We start from the raw sequence: 23,488 nt of genomic DNA, 5'->3' as shown, positions 1-23,488 counted from the left end.
GTGTATCTAATCGAGAAGCGTTACAATTCAGTATCAATAGCTTTCCCGTGTAGACATCCAAGAGAGACAACCGAAAGCAAGAGAAGTTATGCCACACGGGGGGCGCTCGGAAGGAACGCATCTGAAGGTTTTTTGTAATGTACCTAACATGCCGGCCACCTAAATTCTGTTAAGGGATTTATGAATTCAAAAATCTTAACTAAGCTGCTTAAGATTAAAGATGCTGGAAGTTTCACAATATGATACTGTATTCTTCTGAGGAACTACGTTGCGCTTTCCGGGCTTGCAGCGTTTACATCCTTCGGGGTTGCACCTGACGGTTGAGAATAGCAGGTGTTGGTGGGCTTTCCAGTCAAGGCCTTCTCGAATGGCAGCAAACAGATACGTGACGCCTGTCGTTTATAGATGGCGCCGTTCGGTGTGTGTACCTTCACTACCCTGATTACACTGTCGGGACCGGGATAGACTTCAATGATTCGAGCTAGAGGCCACTCGATGACTGCGGATCCATCCTCCTTCAGGACCACCATTTGACCCACCTTCAGCAGGGTTGCTTGAGGGAATCGTTGATTCTGGTTGTGCAGCTGTGAGATGTACTCTCGCCTCCATCGCTTCCAATGCTGCTGTACTAGTTGTTGCAGTTCCTGGTAGTGCTGTAACCGGTTTGTAGGAACCTCTGTGTAGTCCGGATCGGGAATCGCCAGCAAAGATGATCCAGTCAAAAATGTCCGGGAGTGAGCACGTCTAGCTCATCAGGATCTTCCGACAGTGGCGTAAGCGGACGAGAATTCATGGCCGCTTCTATCTGGGTGAGAATGGTGGTCATGTCTTCGAACGACAATTTTCGTTGGCCCAAGACTCGGATCAATGACGTCTTGGCAGATTTCACGGCGGCTTCCCAGAGGCCATCAAAGTTTGGTGCTCTTGGTGGGATAAATTTCCAAACGATGCCACGCTTAGAAGTTTCATTAGCGATTTCTGAGGTTGCAACTAGATCGGATAGAAGGTCGTAAAGCTCTCGTAGATGGTTGCTAGCCCCTTGGAAGTTCAGACCATTGTCCGAGTGGATCTCAGTAGGTAACCCTCGACGGGATACAAATCGTCGCAAAGCCGCCATGAAAGCAGCCGTGGTGAGGTCCCCTACCAGCTCGAGATGGACCGCTTTCGTGCTAAAACACACGAAAACTGCGATGTAGGCTTTTAGCGCAGCTGCTCGACGATGTGCGGGCTTTAGGTAGACGGGACCACAATAATCCACACCAGTGACCGCAAATGCACGAGTGGGAGTTGTACGAGGTTTTGGGAGTTGACCAGGTGGTTGGGATATAGAGACAGGGTTGCTTCGAAAGCAGCGAATGCAGTTTCGGAAAGTATAAGTTGCCAGTGCCTTACCCCGTAGGGGCCAAAATTCTTGCCGTATTTGAGCGAGCGTCATTCGGGGGCCAGAATGGAGCGACAGGTTATGGTATGCGACAGCTACCTGCCGCGAGAAAGAGTGGTTACTAAGGATAATCATAGGGTGTCGGACGGCGTATGATTCATCGGCGAGATTTAGCCGGCCACCAACGCGAATTATGCCTTGTTGATCTAGGAACGGATGGAGCAGCTTCAAGGGTGAGTGAGCAGGAACGGGTCGATGGTTGGCGAGGGCTTTGATCTCCGTAGCGAATGGCTCCCGCTGAACACACCGTACCAATGCGTACTTGGCCGCCTGCAGCTCCTTCACGCTGACATTCCTAGTTTTTGTAGATGATTTACGGCAGTTACGGATGAATTTTATGCAGTACGCCGTAATCCGCAAAAGTTTCCAATAGCATGAGTAATTATCCAAAAGTGGGTGAGGATGTGGACAACCCACCGCCACAAAAACGTTCTTCTTTTTCTCCAGCAACTCCTCCGATGGTTCCTTGTACTTCAAGTTTTGTTCGGTATTCCAATGTTGATCAAGCAAGGATAACCAGGGTGGCCCATGGAACCAGTGCTGCATATCGACGAGATCCTTTGGTATTACTCCCCGAGACACAAGATCGGCTGGATTCTCCGTGCCCTTGACATGGTTCCATCGGTGACCTTTCGTTAGCTCCTGAATATGCGAAACACGATTCGCAACAAATGTTGGCCACACGTACGATGGCCGCTTCAGCCACGATAGCACAACTGTCGAATCTGACCAGAACCAAGTTTCGGTTCCATTCATCCCGAGTGCCTTGACGGTCGAACGATATAGTTTTGCTGCTATGAAGGCACCGCATAACTCTAACCTTGCGAGAGTAGTCTTCTTCAAACTAGCTGGACGAGATTTTGCCGCCAAGAGTTCCACCTTTATCTGCCCCAGTTGGCTGATGGATCTAGCGTAGATACACGCGCCGTAAGCTGATTCGGACGCATCCGAGAAGACGTGAAATTGGATCAGAATTGGATGATTAGTGAATGCGTGCCGGTCCACTTTGATATCCGAGAGTTTGGGCAGCTTCTGATAAAAATCCGTCCAGCGACTAGCTAAGTCCTGCGACAATGGATCGTCCCAACCTTGAGAGGCTACCCACAATAGCTGCATGTGAATCTTTGCCCACGAGATGACTGGAGCCGTGAAACCGCAAGGATCCCATAGTTGAGCAATGACGGAGTAAACCTTGCGCCTTGTCCACTGTCCGTTTACAGCGAGACCCGATACGTCTACACCCAACAAATCTGGCCCTGGTTGCCAGTTAATTCCTAGGGTTTTCACCAGTTCCTGGTCGAAATTCAGTGAGGATTGAGTTCCCAATTCATCTGCGGCTAGACCCGCCAACACACTCTTGGCGTTGCTGACCCATTTTCGTAGTCTAAAACCACCTTTAGACATCAACTGCTCTAACTCTTGCCGCAACAATATAGCTTCGCTTTCTGAGTCTGCCCCTCCAATAAAATCATCAATGTAGAAATCATTCAAAAGCGCCGCTTTCGCTCGTGGAAACTGACTACCTTCGTCGTGCGCTAGCTGCTGCAAACACCTCGTTGCAAGAAACGATGATGGCGCCAAACCAAACGTGACCCTGGACATCTCGTAAGTTGCTATGGGCTCGTTTGACGAAAATCTCCACAAAATCCGCAGAAGAGCAGCGTCATCAAAATGTACCTTCACCTGCAGGTACATCTTCTCAATGTCACCAACTAAAGCGATAAAGTACTTCCGGAATCGCAGAACCAGATCGAATAACGGATCCTGAATCACTGGACCCGTCATCAAAGCATCATTCAGAGAGTAGTTGGATGTTGTTTTAGCCGAACCGTCGAAAACTGGCCGAACTTTCGTGGTCGCACTCGACTCTTTGATTACCGGATGATGAGGCAGGTAACAAGAGAGCCGTTTATCACGCTTTAGGTCCTCCTCCGGTACCATCACCATATGTTTCTGGTCTAAATACGTCTGCATCGCCTCGTTGTAACTCCTGCGCAATTCCTCGTTCTTGTCCAACCGCCGTTCTAGTTGCACCAGTCTTCGCACAGCCATATCCTTTGATTCACCGACCATCCGCTCAAATCCCATTCGTTTTGGCAGACGCACAACGTACCTCCCCGTGGTATCTCTAGAGAAAGTAGCTTCAAAGTGCTCCTCGCAATCCTGCTCTTCTTTGGTCCACCGTGGTACATCTGGCATCTCTTCAATTTTCCAGAACCGTTCGATCTTCTCACCTAGAGTCGGGTCAACCGACACGTGGCAGCATGGAACTGGGTTCAGACTGCCCAAATCCGCCTTGCCAGCTGCTATCCACCCAAATACGGTATTAACGAAGAGCGGTAGACCCTCACCTATCCGCTGAATTTGGATCCGACCTCCATTCAATAACAGGAACTCGTAGAAATACTCCAAACCCAGTAGAATGTCTATTGGAGCCTGTTTGTTGAAACCAGGGTCCGCCAGGACCATATCAGAGGGGAGATTCCAACTACCGATCGGAATAGTCGTCGATGGCTGATCATCCGTCACCTTCTTCAGCACCAAGAAACTCATCGGAACCACATAGTCCGTTATACGCGAAATAATAGTTGCAGACACAGAACTGTTTGTCTGAATCCGCGCGCTACCGACTCCTGATATTGGCACGCTAGTGCCTTTCCTTGGTAGCTTCAAGACCTGACACAGCCTTTCTGAGATAAGATTCGCCTGCGATCCGCTATCAAGAAGTGCTCTCGCCGTGTGCAAACGCCCGTTACAATCTTTCACCGACACTAGAACTGTCGACAGAAACACATGTACGTCGCGTAGCTCTGATGCAACATTAGCTGCGTAGATTGAAGTTACAGAACTTTGAAGGGATTGTTGTGGAGTCCCAACTGCAACTGCCGTAGAAATGCTGGAACCGCCCGTTTGCGATTGTTCAAGGACTTGATCTCTGACCACTGACCCAGTACTAGTTGCCGCTAATCCCGGATGGAGCAAAGTATGGTGTTTTTTGCTACACGTACGACAGCGGAAAGTAGATGTGCAATCTCTACTGTAATGGTCACGCCGAAGACAATTGCTGCACAGCTTCTTGGAATTTACGACCTGGAACCGCTTATCCAGAGTCAGCTTCGCAAAAGAAGGGCAGTTGGTGATATAATGCGTACCGCCACAGGACACGCACTTCGACGACGAAGTCTCCGATGATACGTGAACCGATAACTTATGAGCTGGCTTCTTGAACGGGGCGAGTGGACTGGAAAGTAGAATACGTTGGCCATCGGGACGTTGATCAACCGCTATTGCATCCAAAATGCGGGTTTGGCCTTCCAGAAACTCCATCACGTGCAAAAATACAGGATCCTCCTTTTTCAAAGCGTACTCTTCCCAGTCTTTCTGCGTAACGTCGTCTAGCTTCGATACTAATAGCTGTGTCAGCATCGCTCCCCAGCCTGCAGTCACTTCCCCTAATTGATCCAAGATTTTTGTGTGCCGGTCGAAAGTATCGATAACATCATGGATCCCACTTGCAGAAATTTTCTTCATCTTCGGAAACTGTAGAAGAGCGTTGACGTGCCGTTTCTTCTGTAAATAAACGTTCGAATAACGTTTGGTCAAAGCAGACCAGGCAACACCGTAGCTGGCTTCACTCATTGGGAATGCATCAACAACCTTAAGTGCCTCACCCTTTAGAGACGCTCGCAGGTAATGAAAGCGCTGAATCCCGCTCAAATCTGGATTGGTGTGGATCAGCGACTTGAAAGTGTCGAAAAAAGGCAACCATTTGTCGAATTCCCCATTAAATTCTGGCAAATTTATCTTTGGTAGTTGTACACCAGCACATGCCTCCACACGTGTATTAGTGGAGGTAGAAGGGGAGGGTGAGGGAGTGGTGGATGGCAACTTCGCTTTCAACCCTGCCCTTACCTGGAAGTACAACTCCTCGAACTCTGACCGAGTCTGCTTGTGTTGATCCGCGTTCTCCTCATGTTCCTCCATTTCCTCTATTTGCATCTTGACGTCCTCGAATTCCTCCCATTTCTCGTCTAATTTGTCCATGCGAGGTTGCACCTGTAGAGCATGAATAGCCGGATCGTATTGCTTCAGAAACCGCGCCGTGCGATGGAGAAAGTCCACGATGTTGTCCCGCACTTGCAGTTTAGGCTTCAGCTTCTTCCCCATAGCGTATCAGTGCGGCGGCGAAACTGTGGAAAGTACGAAGCACAGCACCACAAAACAGAGGGATACAATTATTGGAGAGAGCCTAATTAATTAGGCCTTGTATTTATTTATCTCCCAACAGGAACAACAGGATTCTCCGTCTAGAGTCCACTACAAATTCTGAGGTTTTTGGCGATAACCTCAGCAGCTTGCGGTGATTTCCAATGTAGCAGAACTCATCCAATGCGGAAACCGAGAAGCAAGAAATTGGTTGCAATATATCCGTCGAAGCAGTAAAATATCAGCTCAGTACTCACCGGGTGAGCCTGGTTCGACAGGCCATGTATAGCAACCGTATGTATCAAAATACGCGCCTCCGGTAACAAGCTATACGCTGAATCGTCAATGCACAAGACCACCGTTTTGATCTTATAATCCAGTACCCGACTAACGGTCGAATCTGTCGCCTAATCGATCACCAGTGAACTCAAATTTATCGTGACCATCCAACAATAGCAATCACTTAGCAAGGTTGCTATTATTTGTCCCAAGCAGTGTGCGATACAAAGACCACACCATCCAACAGTCACGAAAGCAAAAGGGTTTTTTTTTTTTTTTTTTGTTAATTACTTTATTTGTACAGGCTCAATCGAATAAACTTTACAGAGCCAAGTTATCATTTTCTTTATACATTATAAATGTCTTAAATCTAAAATTAAAGGATTGGAACCGAAAAGCAAAAGGGTTGATGAACTGTTCTCCAGGTCGTTGCTACTCAAAACGTTAAGCACTCCGTGCACAAAAGCTTTGGCGAACACGTTGGAAAAAAAAAATGGTGTCCAACAAGCAACTACCCGCGGCACAATCCTGGTCACGGCACCAATGTTCGGAGCCTTCAAGAACGCACCATGGACACCCGTTTTGCTGCAAACTTCTGTTTCTTGACTTCGTTATAAAGTCTCGCTTATGGCCGTGGAATTGTCGAGAAACGTTATTGAAAAGAAAACACTCGCGATCAAAATGTAAAAGAAAAGAGAGGCTTTATTGCAACAAAAATGTAAACTATATTTTTCTAATTTTACGACAACGGTGACCGATCGACTTGGCGTTTTTATTGGTACTGACTTAGGCAAAACATATCACCAAAAAACTACAATATGTGTGTATCTAATCGAGAAGCGTTACAATTCAGTATCAATAGCTTTCCCGTGTAGACATCCAAGAGAGACAACCGAAAGCAAGAGAAGTTATGCTACACGGGGGGCGCTCGGAAGGAACGCATCTGAAGGTTTTTTGTAATGTACCTAACACCGTTAAATGCGTGAACGAATATACACAATGAAGAGATACGTCTGTTTGTCTGTGGAATTTATCGTAATCTTTTAAATGAAAAATATTTACAAAATATTGAAGAGGGTTTTTTTGCTATTCAACTTGCAAATCATTTTTTTACCAAAATAACTTGATTTTTTCTGTGTATTTTTTTTTTTTAAATAATATTTTTTTCCTACCTCTTTGTCTAAAACGTCATTTCGATTGGAAGTGACGGTTTTGAGTTATGATCTGTCGAAAAATAACGAATACGCCATTTTGAAGTTGTTTTTTTTTTTGGGAGTTTCAAAATGTTAACATTTTTGCAACGTGTGAATGATTGACCATAACAAACAATTATGCAAAGTTTCATGCAAATCGGAGAAGGTTGCATCAGACCAATTGGTCATTTGGCGTGGAACTGCTCTTTTTTGTTTACGTCTCATCGCCACCGTCCAAAAGCATCAATGGGAATTCATATTAAATTACATCAAATCTATCCTTTAATGGAATGTAAACAGGTAAACCATTCATGTCCAGCAGATCTCGTGCCTCGTAGCCTCTGCTGAGCTCTGCTATCCATGTCTGAGTGGTAATTTCGCACTGTATATCCATGTTTGTATATTGTGACCGTTGTTCGAGGGTCAGGTTGTGTTTCGGTTTACGAGCCAAACTTTGACTGCACGCGTGGGATTAATTTGAATAAACTGAGAATGGGTAGTTAAACGTAGAATCGAAAGAGCTAGCCTGTCCTCTGCGTCCGGGAATGGCGAAATGGAAAAGTTTAAAGTGTGTGAAAGTCCAGCCCAGCGGATGAACCTGGTCGCTTATGGCAGCATCGAGCTGGAAGTAATGTAAGGATAGAACGGAAATTTATAGCCCGCTTATTCGCAAGGATTAAAGTTATTATTATGGCTCGAGGAACGATAAAGTGCAATAAATATGAGGTCTTGCTTCACTGAGTACCTGATGAGGGTGTTGTTTCGTTGTATTGGTTGTAAGTTGTTTAAAGTTGGGCTGATGAATGGTTGTTGTTCAGGAAAAATTATACAGGGCCATTGCAGGCCAACACAACAAACCAATTTAAATCACATTAGCTCACATTGACATTTGCTTAAAGTGTGAAAGCCTGAGGGACAGAGCAGTTAGTGAGCATTCAGGCCTACAACGAAATGGCATCTCCCTTGTGGGTTATACTGTCGCTCATGACTTCCATGAGCCCTGAATCGAAAGTAATAAAATTGCCACGAACGTGTCTACCGGAACACTACGAATTGAAAATCGATTTGAGCAATCCCGAAGGGTTCGTTCCGGAAGTGAAAGGAAGTGTTCAAATTCGTGTCAATTGCTTGTTGAATAGCAGCAATCTGACACTGAATTGGAAGCGGCTGTTCATCGTTGAGGACGATGTATCCATCACAGCATTCGATCCGAAGAAGCCGTCATTACCGGGAACTGCTGTAAAAATGACCAAAGCTGATTACCAAAGTGACCGAGACTTTCTCGTACTAAATGTTGGACAAACTCTGAAGAAAGGTTCCAAATACATCGTGTCAGTGAATTTCAGTAAAACTCTTGGCATAGAACCTACTGGTTTGTACAGAAGTTTCTACTACGATTCCACCGGAGCAGCAATGAATTGGATTGTTCTAACGAATCTGTACCCCATGAACGCTCGCACTGTATTCCCGTGCTTTGACGAACCGGACCTTAAAGCAACATTCAATTTGACCCTGATTTACAGTCCACTCTACAATGCGATAAGCAATCTCCAATGCGTAGAAAATAATTGCAAAGGATACCTTTCGGAAACGAGTGTGTGTCGAAAGTTTGCAAGTCAAGCACCGATTGCACCCTACCAGCTGGCATTCTCCATCAACGATTACAGTGAACTAGTGGAAACCGATGTATTCGGTCTAAAAATCGAGGGATTGACTTCTGATCGGTTTGACGAACTGGATTCAGCCATCAACTATACCAATACTCTGCTGGAGTATTACCATGACGTTCTTGGTGTAGAATACCCAAGTGATAACCTGACACTCGTAACTGTTCCAGCATATTCATGGGAGTTCTCCGGAGGAACCGGCCTGCTTGGTGTTCCATTCCATGAAGATGATCACGACCGAATGCATCTACAATTGGCACGTGGGTTGTTACGACAGATCCTTACGAATCGAGTTACATTAGAGTCCTGGACTGATTTGTGGATTATAGAAGGCTTGACGTGGTACTTTAGTCAGGATGCACTCGGTGCAGATTCAAATGATGCATTTGATCAATGCTGGCAGTTCTCCAAATATGATGCCTTAAACACTAGTTTTGCTTTGCAGACCAATTCAAGTAATGCTACCATACCACCTTTGAGAGAAATAGGACAAAAAACCTTCTGCATCTTTTCTACTCTAGCAAATTTCATTGGAAAGCCAAACTTTTTGCGAGGGACAAGGGATTTCATACAGAAATACCAGAGCAAGTCAATAGATTTTAAAGCATTCCAAAGCAGTTTCATCAGTAATGATCTGAAGGGCAAAGATTTGGAAACGTTGTTCGAAAGCTGGCTAACCAGCTCAGGCGTATCAGTACTGAACGTCTCAAGGAATGGAAATTTGACGAAACTCGAACAGATTCAGTTTGGTGTGTTCAATCAAAGCAGGGAAAATTGTCGTCAGCTGAAAGTTGTCTTAAATCAGACTTCGTTACCCTTGTGGATAGATTGCACCGCTTTAAGCAAAGCTATCAACTTGAACGATACCCCAATAGCGTTGACCGGTAATGAATCATCTTACTTTAAAGTTCTCTACGACAGTCAAACGTACGCCATGATTGGAAAGCTGTTGAAGGGATCAAACAACCTGTCAACATCAACCCGGGTGCAACTTCTGAACGATGTGCTTGACTTTGCTTGGATGGGCTACGTTAACTACACCGTCGCTTTGGATTTGGTCAGCTATCTTCAAAACGAAACCGAACACCGTCCGTGGAATACAGTACTCGGTCATTTCGATAGAATTTGGTACCTCTTGAACAATAACTCCGAAAGGAATGAATTGAAGAAGTTTCTCCAGGTGATAATAACCCCCATCTATAAACATTCTGGGGTCTTCAACATATTCGAAAAACTGTCGAAAAACACGCAAAAGCTTCATTCGCTGCTTGCTCGGTGGGCTTGTCGATTGGATTTGGAAAACTGTACTGCCAGTGCAAGGAGAATGTTCAAAAATGGATTGATTGTACCGGAATTCTTGCTTGAAAGCGTAATAAGGGAAGGAGCCGGGTCCGGAAACATTTCCGATTGGGGCCATTTGGCGGAAATGAATCAAAGCGTCAACTTTGTTCATAGAGCTGCCACACTGATCAAGGTTTTGCAAGTCGCAGAACCACATGAGCTGATCGAAATGGTTTTGGCTACATTTGCGAATAATTTAAATATACAACAAGATGATCATTACAAGCGTCTTGTTATAGATGCAATACTGGACGATGTGCAACTTCCAGCTTTGACGCTGGATGTGATGTTATCACTGTTTGGTGAAGAGAGCGGTTCGACAAAGCGGAGTATAATTCGGCAAATGGTCGAAAGGATAACAACCGAGGACGATGCCGACATACTGCTAAGATTGATTCAACGATTTAGAAGCGATTCGGGGGATGTTGCTTCATATAACGAGGACGTGGCTAATCTACGATTCAATTTGGATTGGTTGAAAAGGCGCCGCGATGATTTTTTGGAAGCAATTAATAAAAATTTAACTACATAGATGAGATAAGATGGCTTTCTTCAAAAGACTTTCAGCCATAGGCTGATTCGTCTCTTAAAATAATGATGTAGGCACATTTCAGTGGACAGTTTTTTTTTAACAAACAATGATTAATTTAATTACAATAATAATTATAATTTTATAATATTATTATTTTATAATATTATAATTTAATAATTTTATAATTATAAAAACTGTTGATTTCGAAATTGAATAAATGAATAAATATAGAAAATCTGTCATAAATTTTTTTGCAGTAATATAGCAAATAATCAGTCTGAAGTCTGATTAAGTAGAATTCAGCATTTTTAAAGATTGCATGTCATACCAAATGCGACTTTAAGTCAGCCTCAGAATTCCTAAAATTTGCATTAGTTTTTCGTAGAGTATAGTCAAAATAGTTCATTGAAACTTCTAAAGGTATTTGAAAATTGTGGTTAGATACTCAGACAGGCCTCAATTCGAATCAACCATTACGATGACATTTTTACTCCTACACACGTAGAAATACTTAATTTTACACGTGACGGAATCCATCTTTGACATAAAGGATGGCACGTAAACAAAGATGTCATGTAAAATTAAGTGCTCCGACACTGAAAAGTTCGAAAGAACGTTTGATTGAGCTGAATTTCGCGTCTATTATGACTCAATTTTATGTCAAAAATGACGCTCGTATATGTCAGTCTCAGAGCAACTAAATTTACATCAATTTTTCAAAGTGTGTACAGTCCAACAGGAATATCAATCCTGTCTGTGTAAATTGAGTCAATGTTCTAAGAATATTGACAAGTACATCAAAAATTTGGTTTGTGATCAGTGATAAAAGCAGACAGTAGCTTAACTTCACAATAACAGCTACGCCATGCTGCATTCCAGACCGGTTGAAGATAATTTCTTGGGCATATACACTCATTGTGGTTGTTATTAAAGAATGCATGATACAGACTTGCTCACTGCAGAATGCTCATAATTAACAACTGTGGATGTTTTTTTGACGTAGGACTACGTCTGTGATTTCTATATGGGGGTACACTTTTTGAAAACCGAAAATGGAACATGTAACAAAATTATGAATGATTTTGAACGTTCATAACTCAGCTGCCCCTGGAACAATTTCAATAATTGTATCACCAATCGATCAGAAATATTCCTACGTAGGGGAAATGACGGCTTCGGCATGACAGACTTTTTTCGGCAACCCAAATTGAAACACTATTTTCACTGGATTTTCTTACGAAAACACTTCGCTGAATGCATGCAAACGATTCTTTATGCTTTCAGCTTCAATTTGACTATATTTTTACAACTGAGAAAAAGCAATCTAGCAGGGTTTTCTTGAAATGCAACACACGCACTACAAATTGTAGCTGATTTCGAGTTGCCGATAATAGAACAGCAGAGTTACACGCAGTTCAAATGGAACGGTTGCCGAAGAAAAACTGGTTGCCGACAATACTCGCTCTCACTAGCGAGCTTTGTAAAAGCGTTTCAAAACAGTTTTTGACAATTCTTTCGACTGAAATTGTTAGAGTAGCTGGCAGCAAAAGATTGTAAACAAACCAATACTGCATATGTGTGCGTTCCTTAGAGAAAAAGGCTATAGAAAGAACGTCGCTGCTTAGGTTGCCGAGAATACGTAAATTCCCCTATGTGTTAAAGTTTAAAGTTTATAATTTTTCAAAATGTCATTATTGAAAACTACACGAATGTACAACTGTTGCTATGATAATTAAAACTATCACCGATTGCCTGCGAAAATCGATTTCCCTAACACAGATTTCAAAGTTGAATTCCATCCGGTCTCACCAAACGGTGTTTATTCAATCACCGTGTGGTGAACCGTGGCGTTCTCCAGTACACAACGAAAGGCTTCCCGCAAGCAGCTAGCTGTCAATGCTGGCCTCAATCGTTGATCGTATTATGTTCCAATTGCCGTGTGTGGTGGTGTCCGGTCGTCTGCATCAGCAACAGCAGCAGCAGTAGCAGCAGCAGAAGCAGCAGTGCTTTCGGCACGTGGCGTTGAACATTGTTCTCCAGTACAGAACGAAAGGCTGCCTGCAAGCAGCGAGCTGGAGCTCACATGAGCATCCATAGAAGGAGGAAGAAGCCACACCGCTATTGATCGGAATCAGTAGCTCTTCGTGAGTCACTGTGGGCTATCTATGGCAAGTGCGTCATACTAAAGAGTGTATACAGTGAGAACCCTGCTCAAATTCATATTCCTACACAAAACACAAGCTCCTGCTGCAGTTAATAAATAAGATTTATAATATAAGACCACGTAGTCCTACGTCACCATTACGTACAACCCCATAGGGCTGTCCGTTGTAGTTTTTTTTAAAACTTTCCATGATTTGTTTTCGGTCGATCTTGTTTTCCATACTGTGACTAGTATAACTCTACTGTCTGTTCCCGGTAATTTCTCATTAGCAAGAGACCTCTCGGGCTGGGTCTCAAAGTCGGCTTACTACTGGGCAATCGGAGGGGCTACGCGACCAAACGTGCAGAATACTGTCACCTGATTAAAGTTATGGAAAAAATGCAACTGTGGTTCAAGATGGAAACAATTTATTGAGCTATTGTTTGAGAGGGTAGGTTTATATTACTACTATTGTGGGTATACACCCACACCCACAATAGTAGTAATATAAACCAACCTGGGGGGTTTATTCTATGATGATGACTGATGCTGAATATGTACGGCTTCGACGACGTTGGGCGAGCGCTCGCTGGACTCACTGTGCTACGAATTCTGCCAGATTCGGTGTGGCGATCGTGTTCAATGTTGGCTGATAGGTCCTCCCAGGCGTTTTCCCTCATAGACTTACATCGGCAGAGCCCAGGCAGGGCCGGAGTGACTCTACCGAGAGGGGAACGTTTCCTTGGCGGTTAGGGAGGGTTCCCGAGACCAATTCCTTCCAGCCGATTATTTTTGGTCTGGCTTGAGGAAGGCTAGTTCCTTTGCTTTTAGACCTAGCGGCCCATAGAGACTGCTAGTCCGGATCACGTGCGCGTCGGTTGATCTTGTCAACGGACAAAATGGCGGTGTTTACCAAACGGTAATACAAAAGGTCCTGAATTGAGCTGAGGTGCAACAAATTGTCACACTCGAATATTACCACTCACTACTGGCTATTTCAAGCCCTTTAACCGTTCAACACCTTTCACACGTGAACGCCTGGGCTGTTCGTGGGCTATCTGACCTCTGTCCCTTCGATTTTCCATCCCTCCATCCTATATCCCAATCAAAAAAATCTTTTCTCCATTTTCCCGCCTGCATTTCCTTGTAGTAGTTGCATCCACTGTACTGTAACCTATTCCCACTTTACTGCTATACAAATTAAAATTTTAACAATTCCCTACTAACAAATTGACAATATTTTAATACATAATCTTTAAATAATCCTACTAACAAACACCAAATAACTTATAAAAACGTGACAGTACATTAAACAATTATGCACAAATTAAAAAAAACATACACATCATGTAACAAACGGTTACAATACCTCATATTTATACCAGCTAACCTATCAAAATTCTCTAACCAATGAGATTTTTTTTTTTTTTTTATATCTTTATTAAGGAGACTTTCAGCCGTTGGCTGGCTCGTCTCCGAAACCCCAATGAGATTCCGTTTACATACACAGCAAAAACTAAATTTTAATATTACATCCAAGAGGATGCACTTCAATCATGTCGAAAATCTCATGTAGTTTTTATGGCCACAAAAATAAACAAATGCAGTAAAAGCAGCGTAATGTCAGTTGATGCACTGTATTAATGATAATTTTGTCCTTTTTGGAAAGTAATATTACACCATATTTTTGACACGATTGAAGTGCATCCACTTTGATGTGATAGCAAAATTATTTTTTTACTGTGTACGAACTATCACGATTCACGCTCACTCGATTATACTCATTATTTATTCAATACTAACTCTATGTACTACAAGGATCAATGCTGCCGACCCATGGAGGCCGGTCTCACACCTGGACCCATCAACTCATGGACCGGGGACCAACGGCTTTGCTTCATTTTCGGAGGAAGGCGTGATAAGAGATTTTATATCTCAGAAAATTCCGGCGCTGCCAATTGACCCAGGCCCTTTGGGTTGAGAGGTAATTACGCTTACCACTACACCACCGGTGCGGCCCTTGACTGTGAATGTTTTCACAGAACCCTAAATACGTTAACAAATAGAAGACAAATTACCCAAGTCGTTAAGATATCTAAGCGTCTTATTACGACCATAATAATTGATAAATCGATTCCATAACAATTTCTCTATGCTTCAACCATCGTCTTTCATTGTGGTGTGCAGGGCTTTACATTGTCGAAGCTCTAAACTGAACTCGATTTCTGTTTCTTTCATGCAACGTGTTCAACGCATCATTTCTATAATGCCTAGCTAGCATTGTAACGGATTGATACGCATTGCATCATGACCGGGTAAGTAGTAGAGTGGGATTAGTGTTCAGTACCGGGTATGAATTAGGAAACGTGATAGCACGATGTATGAGTGAACCTATGAGCGAGTGGGATAGCGAGATAGCGATACTGGTTGGTGTTGAGTGAGTAGCAACAGGCGAGTCAGTCAGTGTTCGACAGTGCCATCAAACAGACGTGGATACGAGTGCGGGTCAGTGTACAGTACGAATCGGCGTGTTACAATGGCGGCGAGGATTAAAATTGGTAAGTTTCAGTTTTGGAACAAGAAAACAAAAAAAAAATATGAACAAATGTTTCATGCGTACATTTCGAGGTACATTTACGTACCAACAGTACTGGCAATTTAGTGAAAAAACAATAATTCGGGAGATAGAGTGAATCTGATTTTTTTTTCTCAAGACTAACGTGAACGCTGGAAAAAAAAATATATGGCGGCTTATTGGAAAAATTTGCAGCTGCTTAGGCCAGAATGCACAGAAGATGAGAAAACATGGCGGCGGTGTTGAACTTACTTTTATATGAAATACTCGATGTTTGTGGTTATGATACTGTTTCATGATGTTGAGGTTGTACAAAAATGTGCTATGCAAGTAAAAGAAGGCTCCGTTGAAAACAGAGAAAATACAAAATGCCTCCGCGCTGTGGAAAAAAATGCTCCCAGAAAAAGTGGTCCGTGTTGCTAAATTTGAGGTTAAATTTGCTTCGTGATGCGAAATTATGCTTCGTGCTAAAAATGCTTCGCGATAGAGATTGCTTTGTGCATGGGTATTATGCTTGGTGCTGAGGAATTTTCTACGTGAACGGGGATTATGCTACGTGCTGAGGAGTTTTGCTTCGTGAAAAAGATTGCTTTGTACATGGGTGTTGATGAGTTTTGCTTTTCGTTGAGAACTTATACTTCGTGCTGAAGATAGGGCTCTGGGAGAATTAGTGAACCGATTGTTTTTGTGCATGGTAATAATGCACAAGAGAAATGTTACTTCGTGTTATGGATTTATGCTTCGTGCTGCAATTAAACCGATTGCTTGTGTGTAGGAATTATGCTTTGTGGATGTAAAATGAAGCGGTTGCTTTGAGTAGAGAAAAAAATAACATTGGACAACAAAGTTGTGCCAACAATTCCAGGAGGTTAAGTTGGTATAAAATAATGAACACGATGCAAGCTCAGATGCAAGCAGAGAATGTTTCAAGGAATGAAACAGTTTAGCGTCATTGGATGTTATCGACATACGTATTAAGGTATACAATGTGTCTCTGTTTTTTATAGATGCAGCTGCAATGCCACCTTTCAAGGTGGGCACAGATCCAAGGAACGATTGGATCAAGTGGAAGCGAGCTTTGGATCGGTTTTTGCAGGCAAACAAAATAGAAGAGGATGAAGAAAAATGCAATTTATTGCTAGTTTTGGGTGGTATAGATCTTCAATCATACTACGACAAAGTCGCTAAATGGGAAGTTCATAAAACTGTGGACGATAACGAGGAAATAGTTGTCCTCAAGTACGAATCGGCTATTCTATCTCTTGATGAATATTTCGCCCCGCAATTAAGGAAACGATTCGAACGTCATTCTCTACGGTCGATGAGGCAGAATAACCAAGAGCCTTTTGAGGAGTATGTATTTCGGTTACGTGAGCAAGCAAATCGATGCTGTTTTATCGATGTCGACGATATGATCGTCGATCAAATTATCGAAGGATGCCGGTCGGCTGACTTAAGGAAGAAGCTATTGACAGAAGAGTTGACACTTTCTGAAGTAGTTAATCTGGGAAAAACGCTAGAAGAAGTCCAGAAACAAACGAGGGAATACGAGAAACCCTCAACGTCGTTTGACGATGGCTCATTGGTTCAAAAAGTTGTTGCGAGGACCTCATCTAGTACCAGATCTTGGGAAGGTTCAAGGAAATGCTATAATTGCAACAGACCGGGACATTTGGCCAAAGAAATAGACAAATGCCCGGCGAAGAATGTGGAATGCTATGGATGTCGAACGAAAGGTCATTTTAAAGTTTGCTGCCGGAAAAGGAAACACAATGAACCGGGAAACAGAAACTCAGCTGGAGCCAAACGAATTCATGCAATCATCAGTGACGAGACGGAGACAGATAAGGGTATTTTTTTCGTCAAGGCCTCGGAGGAACTGAATGAGATACTTGAGTTGAATATTGGTGGAGTGATTACGAAGATGGTCATCGACTCCGGATCGCCAGCTAACATTATCGATAGCAAGACATTCAAGAGGTTGAAAAATCAAGGAGCACAGATCCTGAATAAAAGGAAGCCTGAAAGCGACGAAATCAAATTCAAGGCGTTTGCATCTGATCAGGACATATTCTTCAGTACAGCATTCGAAACGGAGGTGAAAATTCCTGGTGAAGAGACTGGAATCTGGTCCCATATCTTGGTCGCTCCGGAAGGTCAAGTTAGCTTGTTGAGCAAGGGAACTGCATTTGCGTTGGGAATATTGAAAATCGGATATCATGTGAACCAGATTTCGGCGGAAGAGCGTACAAAGGACGCAAACGAAGGACGGGAAGCGTTTCCTAAGATACCGGATGTTCGTTTGTCAATCCAAGTTGATGAAACAATAACACCAGTCGTCCAAGCAGCTCGGAGGTTTCCCATGTCCATGGAAGCGGACGTGGAACAAACGATTCAAGAGCTGTTGGAGAAACAAATCATCGAACGGGCGGAAGCTTCCATAACATGGGTGTCACCACTCGTCCCAGTGAGGAAATCCGATGGAAGAATCAGATTGTGCGTAGATATGCGAGCTGCTAACAAGGCAGTTAAGCGGGAGAACTATCCAATGCCGAATATCGATGATGCAATGTCAAGAATAAAGAAGGTACGTAAATAAACTTTGATATTTGTTTGAGAACTATGTTAGAGTTTTTTTTATTATATGTGTTGATAGGTTGCGAAATTATCCAAAATTGACCTTGAAGCCGCTTATTACCACTTCGAGCTCAATAAGGATAGCAGGAACATCACTACATTCGTTGCAAGAAGCGGGGTTTACCGTTTCTGTCGGTTGATGTTCGGGATAAAGTCCGCTCCCGAGCTTTTCCAACGAGAAATGGAAAATTTATTTCGAGGGATTAAAGGTCTGATAGTTTACATGGATGACCTTCTTATCCATGGGGAAACTGTGGAAGAACATGATCAGTCCTTGCGAGAAGTTCTTGATCGGATTAAGAAAATGAACATGAAGATTAACATGCAAAAGTCAGTTTTCGGGGTAGTATCTGTGACGTTCTTAGGACACATTGTGGCCATCGAAGGCATTCGGCCTACGGATGACAAAATCAAAGCTATTCTTGGGCTGCAGGCACCCTCATCTGTTACTGAACTAAGATCACTTTTAGGGCTTATCAATTTTGTTGGAAAGTTCGTCCCAAATCTGTCGACAATGACTGTTAATATGAGAACTTTGCTGAATAAGGAATGCAAATTCGTTTGGACAGAAACACATTCCCGGGAACTAGAAGCTCTAAAAGGAATACTGGGTAGAGTAGAATATCTAGGATTTTTCGATCCAAAAGATGAGACTTTACTAGTTACTGACGCCAGCCCTTATGGCTTGGGCGCTATTTTGATCCAAATTAAAAACAATGTCCCGCGAACCATATCCTGCATATCGAAAAGCTTAGCTGACTTCGAGAAGAAATACTGTCAAACGGAAAAAGAATGTTACGCAATTATCTGGGCCATGGAAAAACTGTACGTGTATCTCTATGGGATGCATTTCACGCTTATAACAGATTGCAAGCCACTGGAATATCTTTTCAACAGGGTCAAGTCAAAACCATCAGCTCGGATAGAAAGATGGATTCTGCGCTTGCAAAGTTTTGATTTTACGGTTAGATATGAACCGGGAGATGGAAATCTCGCTGATTCACTCTCTCGTCTTTCTCAAGGGATAAAAGACTGTAGTACAGGTTCAGACGTTATCAGTTGGCTAGCAGATGAAATAAAACCTACTGTGTTGTCTATTGACGAGCTTGAAAAGGAAACATTGCGTGATGATGATTTACAAAAAGTCAAGGAAGCGATATATACAGGGATCTGGGACGAAGTACCGAGTGAATTTAAGACAGCTACGATTAAAGATGACTTAACGCTCTATGGAGAATTGATACTGCGAGGTGACAGAATCGTTATTCCTAAATTGTTGAGAGAAAAAGTTATTCATTTGGCTCATTTGGGACATCAAGGTGGAACATCCATGAAAGCGATGCTTAGGGCCAAAGTATGGTTCCCTTTCATGGATAGACAGGTGGATACAATTCTCCGGAATTGCAAACCGTGTAAGATGACGGCGCTGCCCGATAAGCACAATCCAATGATCCGTCGACTTCCGACAATGCCCTGGCAAGATTTAGCGATCGATTTTAAGGAAGGTCTTCCCGGGGACGTGTCATTACTAGTTGTCGTATGCTACACAACAAGGTTTGTACAGATAGAACCAATGAAGCCGGCAACAACACAAAAAGTAATCGGTGCACTATTGCGAATGTTTAGTTCGTTCGGCATACCACGATCGATTACTTCAGATAATGGACCGCAATTCAAGGCGATTGAATTTCGGAATTTCTGTATAAGTTACGGGATCCATCTGAACCTCTCTACACCGTATTGGCCGGAACAAAATGGAGCTGTGGAGAGGCAGATGCGTAATATTGGAAAACGAATCAAAATTAGTTGTATTCAGGAAACAGATTGGAAGGCTGATCTCTACGAGTACTTGACGTTATACCATTCGACTCCACAAGAAACGACTGGTGTTTCCCCGGGACAGATGATGTTTGGCCGGGAGATACGGAATCGTATACCATCTATTCATCAACCACCCAGTTTGAAATGGGAATCATGCAGAGATCACGACATGGAAAAGAAGGAACAACACAAAACAAGGGCTGACGGAGCGCGGCAGGCGAAAAATCACAAATTGGAGAAGGGAGACGTGGTGTTGATGCGGAACATCAGAAACGGATCATATCAGCCAAATTTCGGATCTGAAGAATTTGAGGTTACAGACATCATGGGAGGGGAGATCACTGTAAGGTCAATGGGAACTGGCAAGACGTATAAGCGGAACAGTTCACATCTGAAGAAGTTAAGAGACGCTGTAACACCTTTGACGGAGATCGACACTACAGATTCGGAAACTGAAGTTGCCGAAGATGCGAGCGGAGATGTGATCCAAGGCGGTACCACGACCTCTACAGAAGATCCTCTGAAACCAGGTACGAAGCGGGTTTGCAGACGACCGACTAAATTTGATGATTTTGTAGTGTAAAATTCAAATAATAAACTCAAGATGGTAGATTAAATACGAAACATAACGTACAATAAAAGTTAGAAACAATAGCTAAATAAACATCACTAAAAAAAGAATACGCTTAGTAAACAACTAAAAATTAGGAAGGATGTAACGGATTGATACGCATTGCATCATGACCGGGTAAGTAGTAGAGTGGGATTAGTGTTCAGTACCGGGTATGAATTAGGAAACGTGATAGCACGATGTATGAGTGAACCTATGAGCGAGTGGGATAGCGAGATAGCGATACTGGTTGGTGTTGAGTGAGTAGCAACAGGCGAGTCAGTCAGTGTTCGACAGTGCCATCAAACAGACGTGGATACGAGTGCGGGTCAGTGTACAGTACGAATCGGCGTGTTACAAGCATATCAGCACGAAATGAAAATGAAGAAGAAGCACGAAACGCTGGCTGTGGATTTTCTCGTCTTTGCTTTGCTCAGGCCTTTCAATGAAACGTTATAACGTCGATTTTCGAGTTGAAACGAAGACTCCCCAAGTAACCAAAAGTTCCGCATTCAACACTTCCAAGTTCCGACAGAATTTTCGGGTTCCATAAAGTTCAAATAAAGTTCCGACAGAACTTTCAAGTTCCATAAAGTTCAATTAAATTTCCGACAGAACTTTCAAGTTCCATAAAGTTCAAATAAAGTTCCGAATAAACTTTCAAGTTCCATAAAGTTCAATTAAAGTTCCGACAGAACTTTCAAGCCACATGAAGCAATCCGCACAAATCTTTTTTTATAACAAAATTTAATGTACGAAAATATGAAATAATCAGTGGCCCGAATAAATCATAATTCTTATAGGGTAAATGTTGGCTTCGGCACTCATTGACTGTTTTCGGCAACCAAAATTTAAACGTTAATTTCACTATGTTTTCCCATCAACGCACTTCCCTGAATGTGTCCAAACGATTGTTTAGCCTTTCAGCTTCAATCTGATTATATTTGAACGATCGAGCAATCCAGTAATGCTACATTTTTCTTCAAATAAAGCATACGCACTACAAAATGAGGTTGATTTCGAGTTGCCGATAATAGAACAGCTGGTTAACACGCAGTTCTAATGGGAAGGTTGCCGAAGAAAAAGAGACTGCCGACAATAGTCACACTCACCTGAGAAGTTTGGAGCGTTGTAAAAACGCTTTCAAAACGTTTTGAAAAATTCTGTCGATTGGAATGGATAGAGAAGCAAGCAGCAGATGAATGTAAACAAACAGACACATCATATATGTGCGTGACGCTGAGAAAATGCTACTAGAAGTGCAGACGCTGCTTAGATTGACGAGAATACGTAAATTCCCCTACTTATGCAACATTCTTTCCAAAAATAAAAAATAAATTAAAAAGTAATTTCCTGGATTCGAACCCGTGTATTCGCATGTGATCTACGATTGCTAACCACTGCGCCACAAGTGTGATGTGGAATACTATGCGGGCAAACACCAATTTAAATTCATCAAGGTGTTGTGTTTCGTATTCAAGTCAGTCAGCTGGCTCAGAAAACTCCAACAATAGGCGGAACAACAGCTCATTTTAATATATTTCAGATGACGTAGTGGTTCGTGCTGAGACTCTCACGCAGAAGGACTGGGTTTAATTCTTCCAACAGCTCCATTACTACTACTAATGCTGTTAAATCAATACACATTAAACCTGCCTTTAGAAATAACTTTCATAAAAGTGCGAACTAAATACAGAATTGGTGTAGAGGACAAAAACTTTTTTTAATTTATTTTCTAAAAGTTCCGTTCAAGTTCCGCCAGAGGCTGCTTTGAATGATCTTCAATTGTGGTACCGGAACTTTCAAGTTCTTATAACGACTTAAAAATGAGGCTGCTTAGAATTCTATAGACAACCTTCAACCAAGGTGCTTAACCCATAAATAGCCTTTTATCAGAACTTTTGGTTACTTGGGTCATTTTGGTTTTGAACCCCTTTCACCGAGCGTGTCACCGTGTATATTTTTAGTTTCCATCATATACTTACGTCATGAAACCTCGGTTGATGTGATTCATGAAAGACGAACAGATCAAAGTGTAGTGATCTTTCACTCGTCCGCTTTACCTAAGTTTGGTAGAAACACGAATGAAGCGACGGGAGAAAGCTCTCAATTAATAAGTCTGGAAGTGCACCTAGAACAATATATCTAGAATCCTGATGAATCTGGGCGTCTTAGTGGAATACCTGTATAATGAGAGAGAGAGAGAGAGAGAGAGAGAGAGAGAAGGATTAGTAATTTCTATTTAATCTTCTAAAGTCGAGTATTAGTACAAGACACTGAAGAAATACACGTATCTGTCAAGGATAAGCAAATAAGGTAGTGAAATTAAATGAAAATTACTCTTCCTCTCTCTCTCTCTCTCTCTCTCTCTCTCTCTCTCTCTCTCTCTCTCTCTCTCTCTCTCTCTCTCTCTCTCTCTCTCTCTCTCTCTCTCTCTCTCTCTCTCTCTCTCTCTCTCTCTCTCTCTCTCTCTCTCTCTCAATATATCTAGACTAACATTTGAAAAGGGCGTAACTCCAAAATGAACATATCGAGAAAATCGCTACCGAATTTTGATGACCTAAAAATTAATCCTATTTCGCGATTTCTATTTTCTGGATTATTGTATCATCTTTACATATAGATAATAGTGTAATCTATTATCATGCATCACTAAAAACTAAAAAAAAAGTTTTCTTTGTTGTGAAATTTAGGGGAAAAAACATCATACGCCCTGACAATTTCTTACATGTTGCTACCGCCCGGATCTTCCACCCTTTGAACTGCCAACACTGGTGACATGACGTATGAGTGGAACAGCACCAATGACATTTATATAAGGTCCGGCCCAGAGCGCTGCTTGTTTGAGTTAGTAACTCAAAAAATGTAAACATCAGCGATCAACTGATTGATGACGTCAAACTATAACAACATGTCTAGAATTTGTATGGAAATAAATGGAAATCATTAACTAAAAACGTTTATTTGGTTTTAACGTTGAATTAAACCAACCAATAAGCTTCTCATTGCTTAACTCTTTCCATCCCAGAAAGGTTTGGGATGT

At 42.5% G+C, this 23,488-nt stretch overlaps 2 protein-coding genes across 2 annotated transcripts; one reads left to right on the top strand and one right to left on the bottom strand.

Annotated features, from left to right (window-relative positions):
- Positions 1–263: 263 nt before the first annotated feature.
- On the bottom strand, positions 264–5,608 carry LOC135702307 (uncharacterized). Its single transcript, XM_065223338.1, has 3 exons — positions 5,354–5,608; positions 1,481–5,011; positions 264–653 (listed from the first exon to the last, which is right to left on the bottom strand). Exons 1-3 carry the CDS (start codon positions 5,606–5,608, stop codon positions 264–266), a joined length of 4,176 nt encoding a protein of 1,391 aa, XP_065079410.1.
- Positions 5,609–8,061: 2,453 nt separating this feature from the next.
- On the top strand, positions 8,062–10,659 carry LOC135702306 (leucyl-cystinyl aminopeptidase-like). Its single transcript, XM_065223337.1, has one exon. It carries the CDS (start codon positions 8,071–8,073, stop codon positions 10,657–10,659), a length of 2,589 nt encoding a protein of 862 aa, XP_065079409.1. The 5' UTR covers positions 8,062–8,070.
- Positions 10,660–23,488: the final 12,829 nt, after the last annotated feature.

The sequence above is a fragment of the Ochlerotatus camptorhynchus genome, unplaced genomic scaffold, assembly GCF_037179485.1.
Source record: "Ochlerotatus camptorhynchus isolate MF236.1 unplaced genomic scaffold, CSIRO-AGI_Acam_v1.1 ptg000191l, whole genome shotgun sequence".
NCBI lineage: Eukaryota > Metazoa > Arthropoda > Insecta > Diptera > Culicidae > Ochlerotatus > Ochlerotatus camptorhynchus.
This window is presented reverse-complemented; position numbering and strand designations above follow the sequence as displayed.

Coding starts and splice junctions, on each gene's coding strand:
- LOC135702306 (XM_065223337.1), top strand. CDS start 8,071: ATGGCATCTCCCTTGTGGGTTATACTGTCGCTCATGACTTCCATGAGC.
- LOC135702307 (XM_065223338.1), bottom strand. CDS start 5,608: ATGGGGAAGAAGCTGAAGCCTAAACTGCAAGTGCGGGACAACATCGTG. Junction 5,012..5,353: donor TCGAGGAGTTGTACTTCCAG/GTAAGGGCAGGG, acceptor GTTTATTTACAG/AAGAAACGGCACGTCAACGC. Junction 654..1,480: donor ACCACTCTTTCTCGCGGCAG/GTAGCTGTCGCA, acceptor AACCGGTTACAG/CACTACCAGGAACTGCAACA.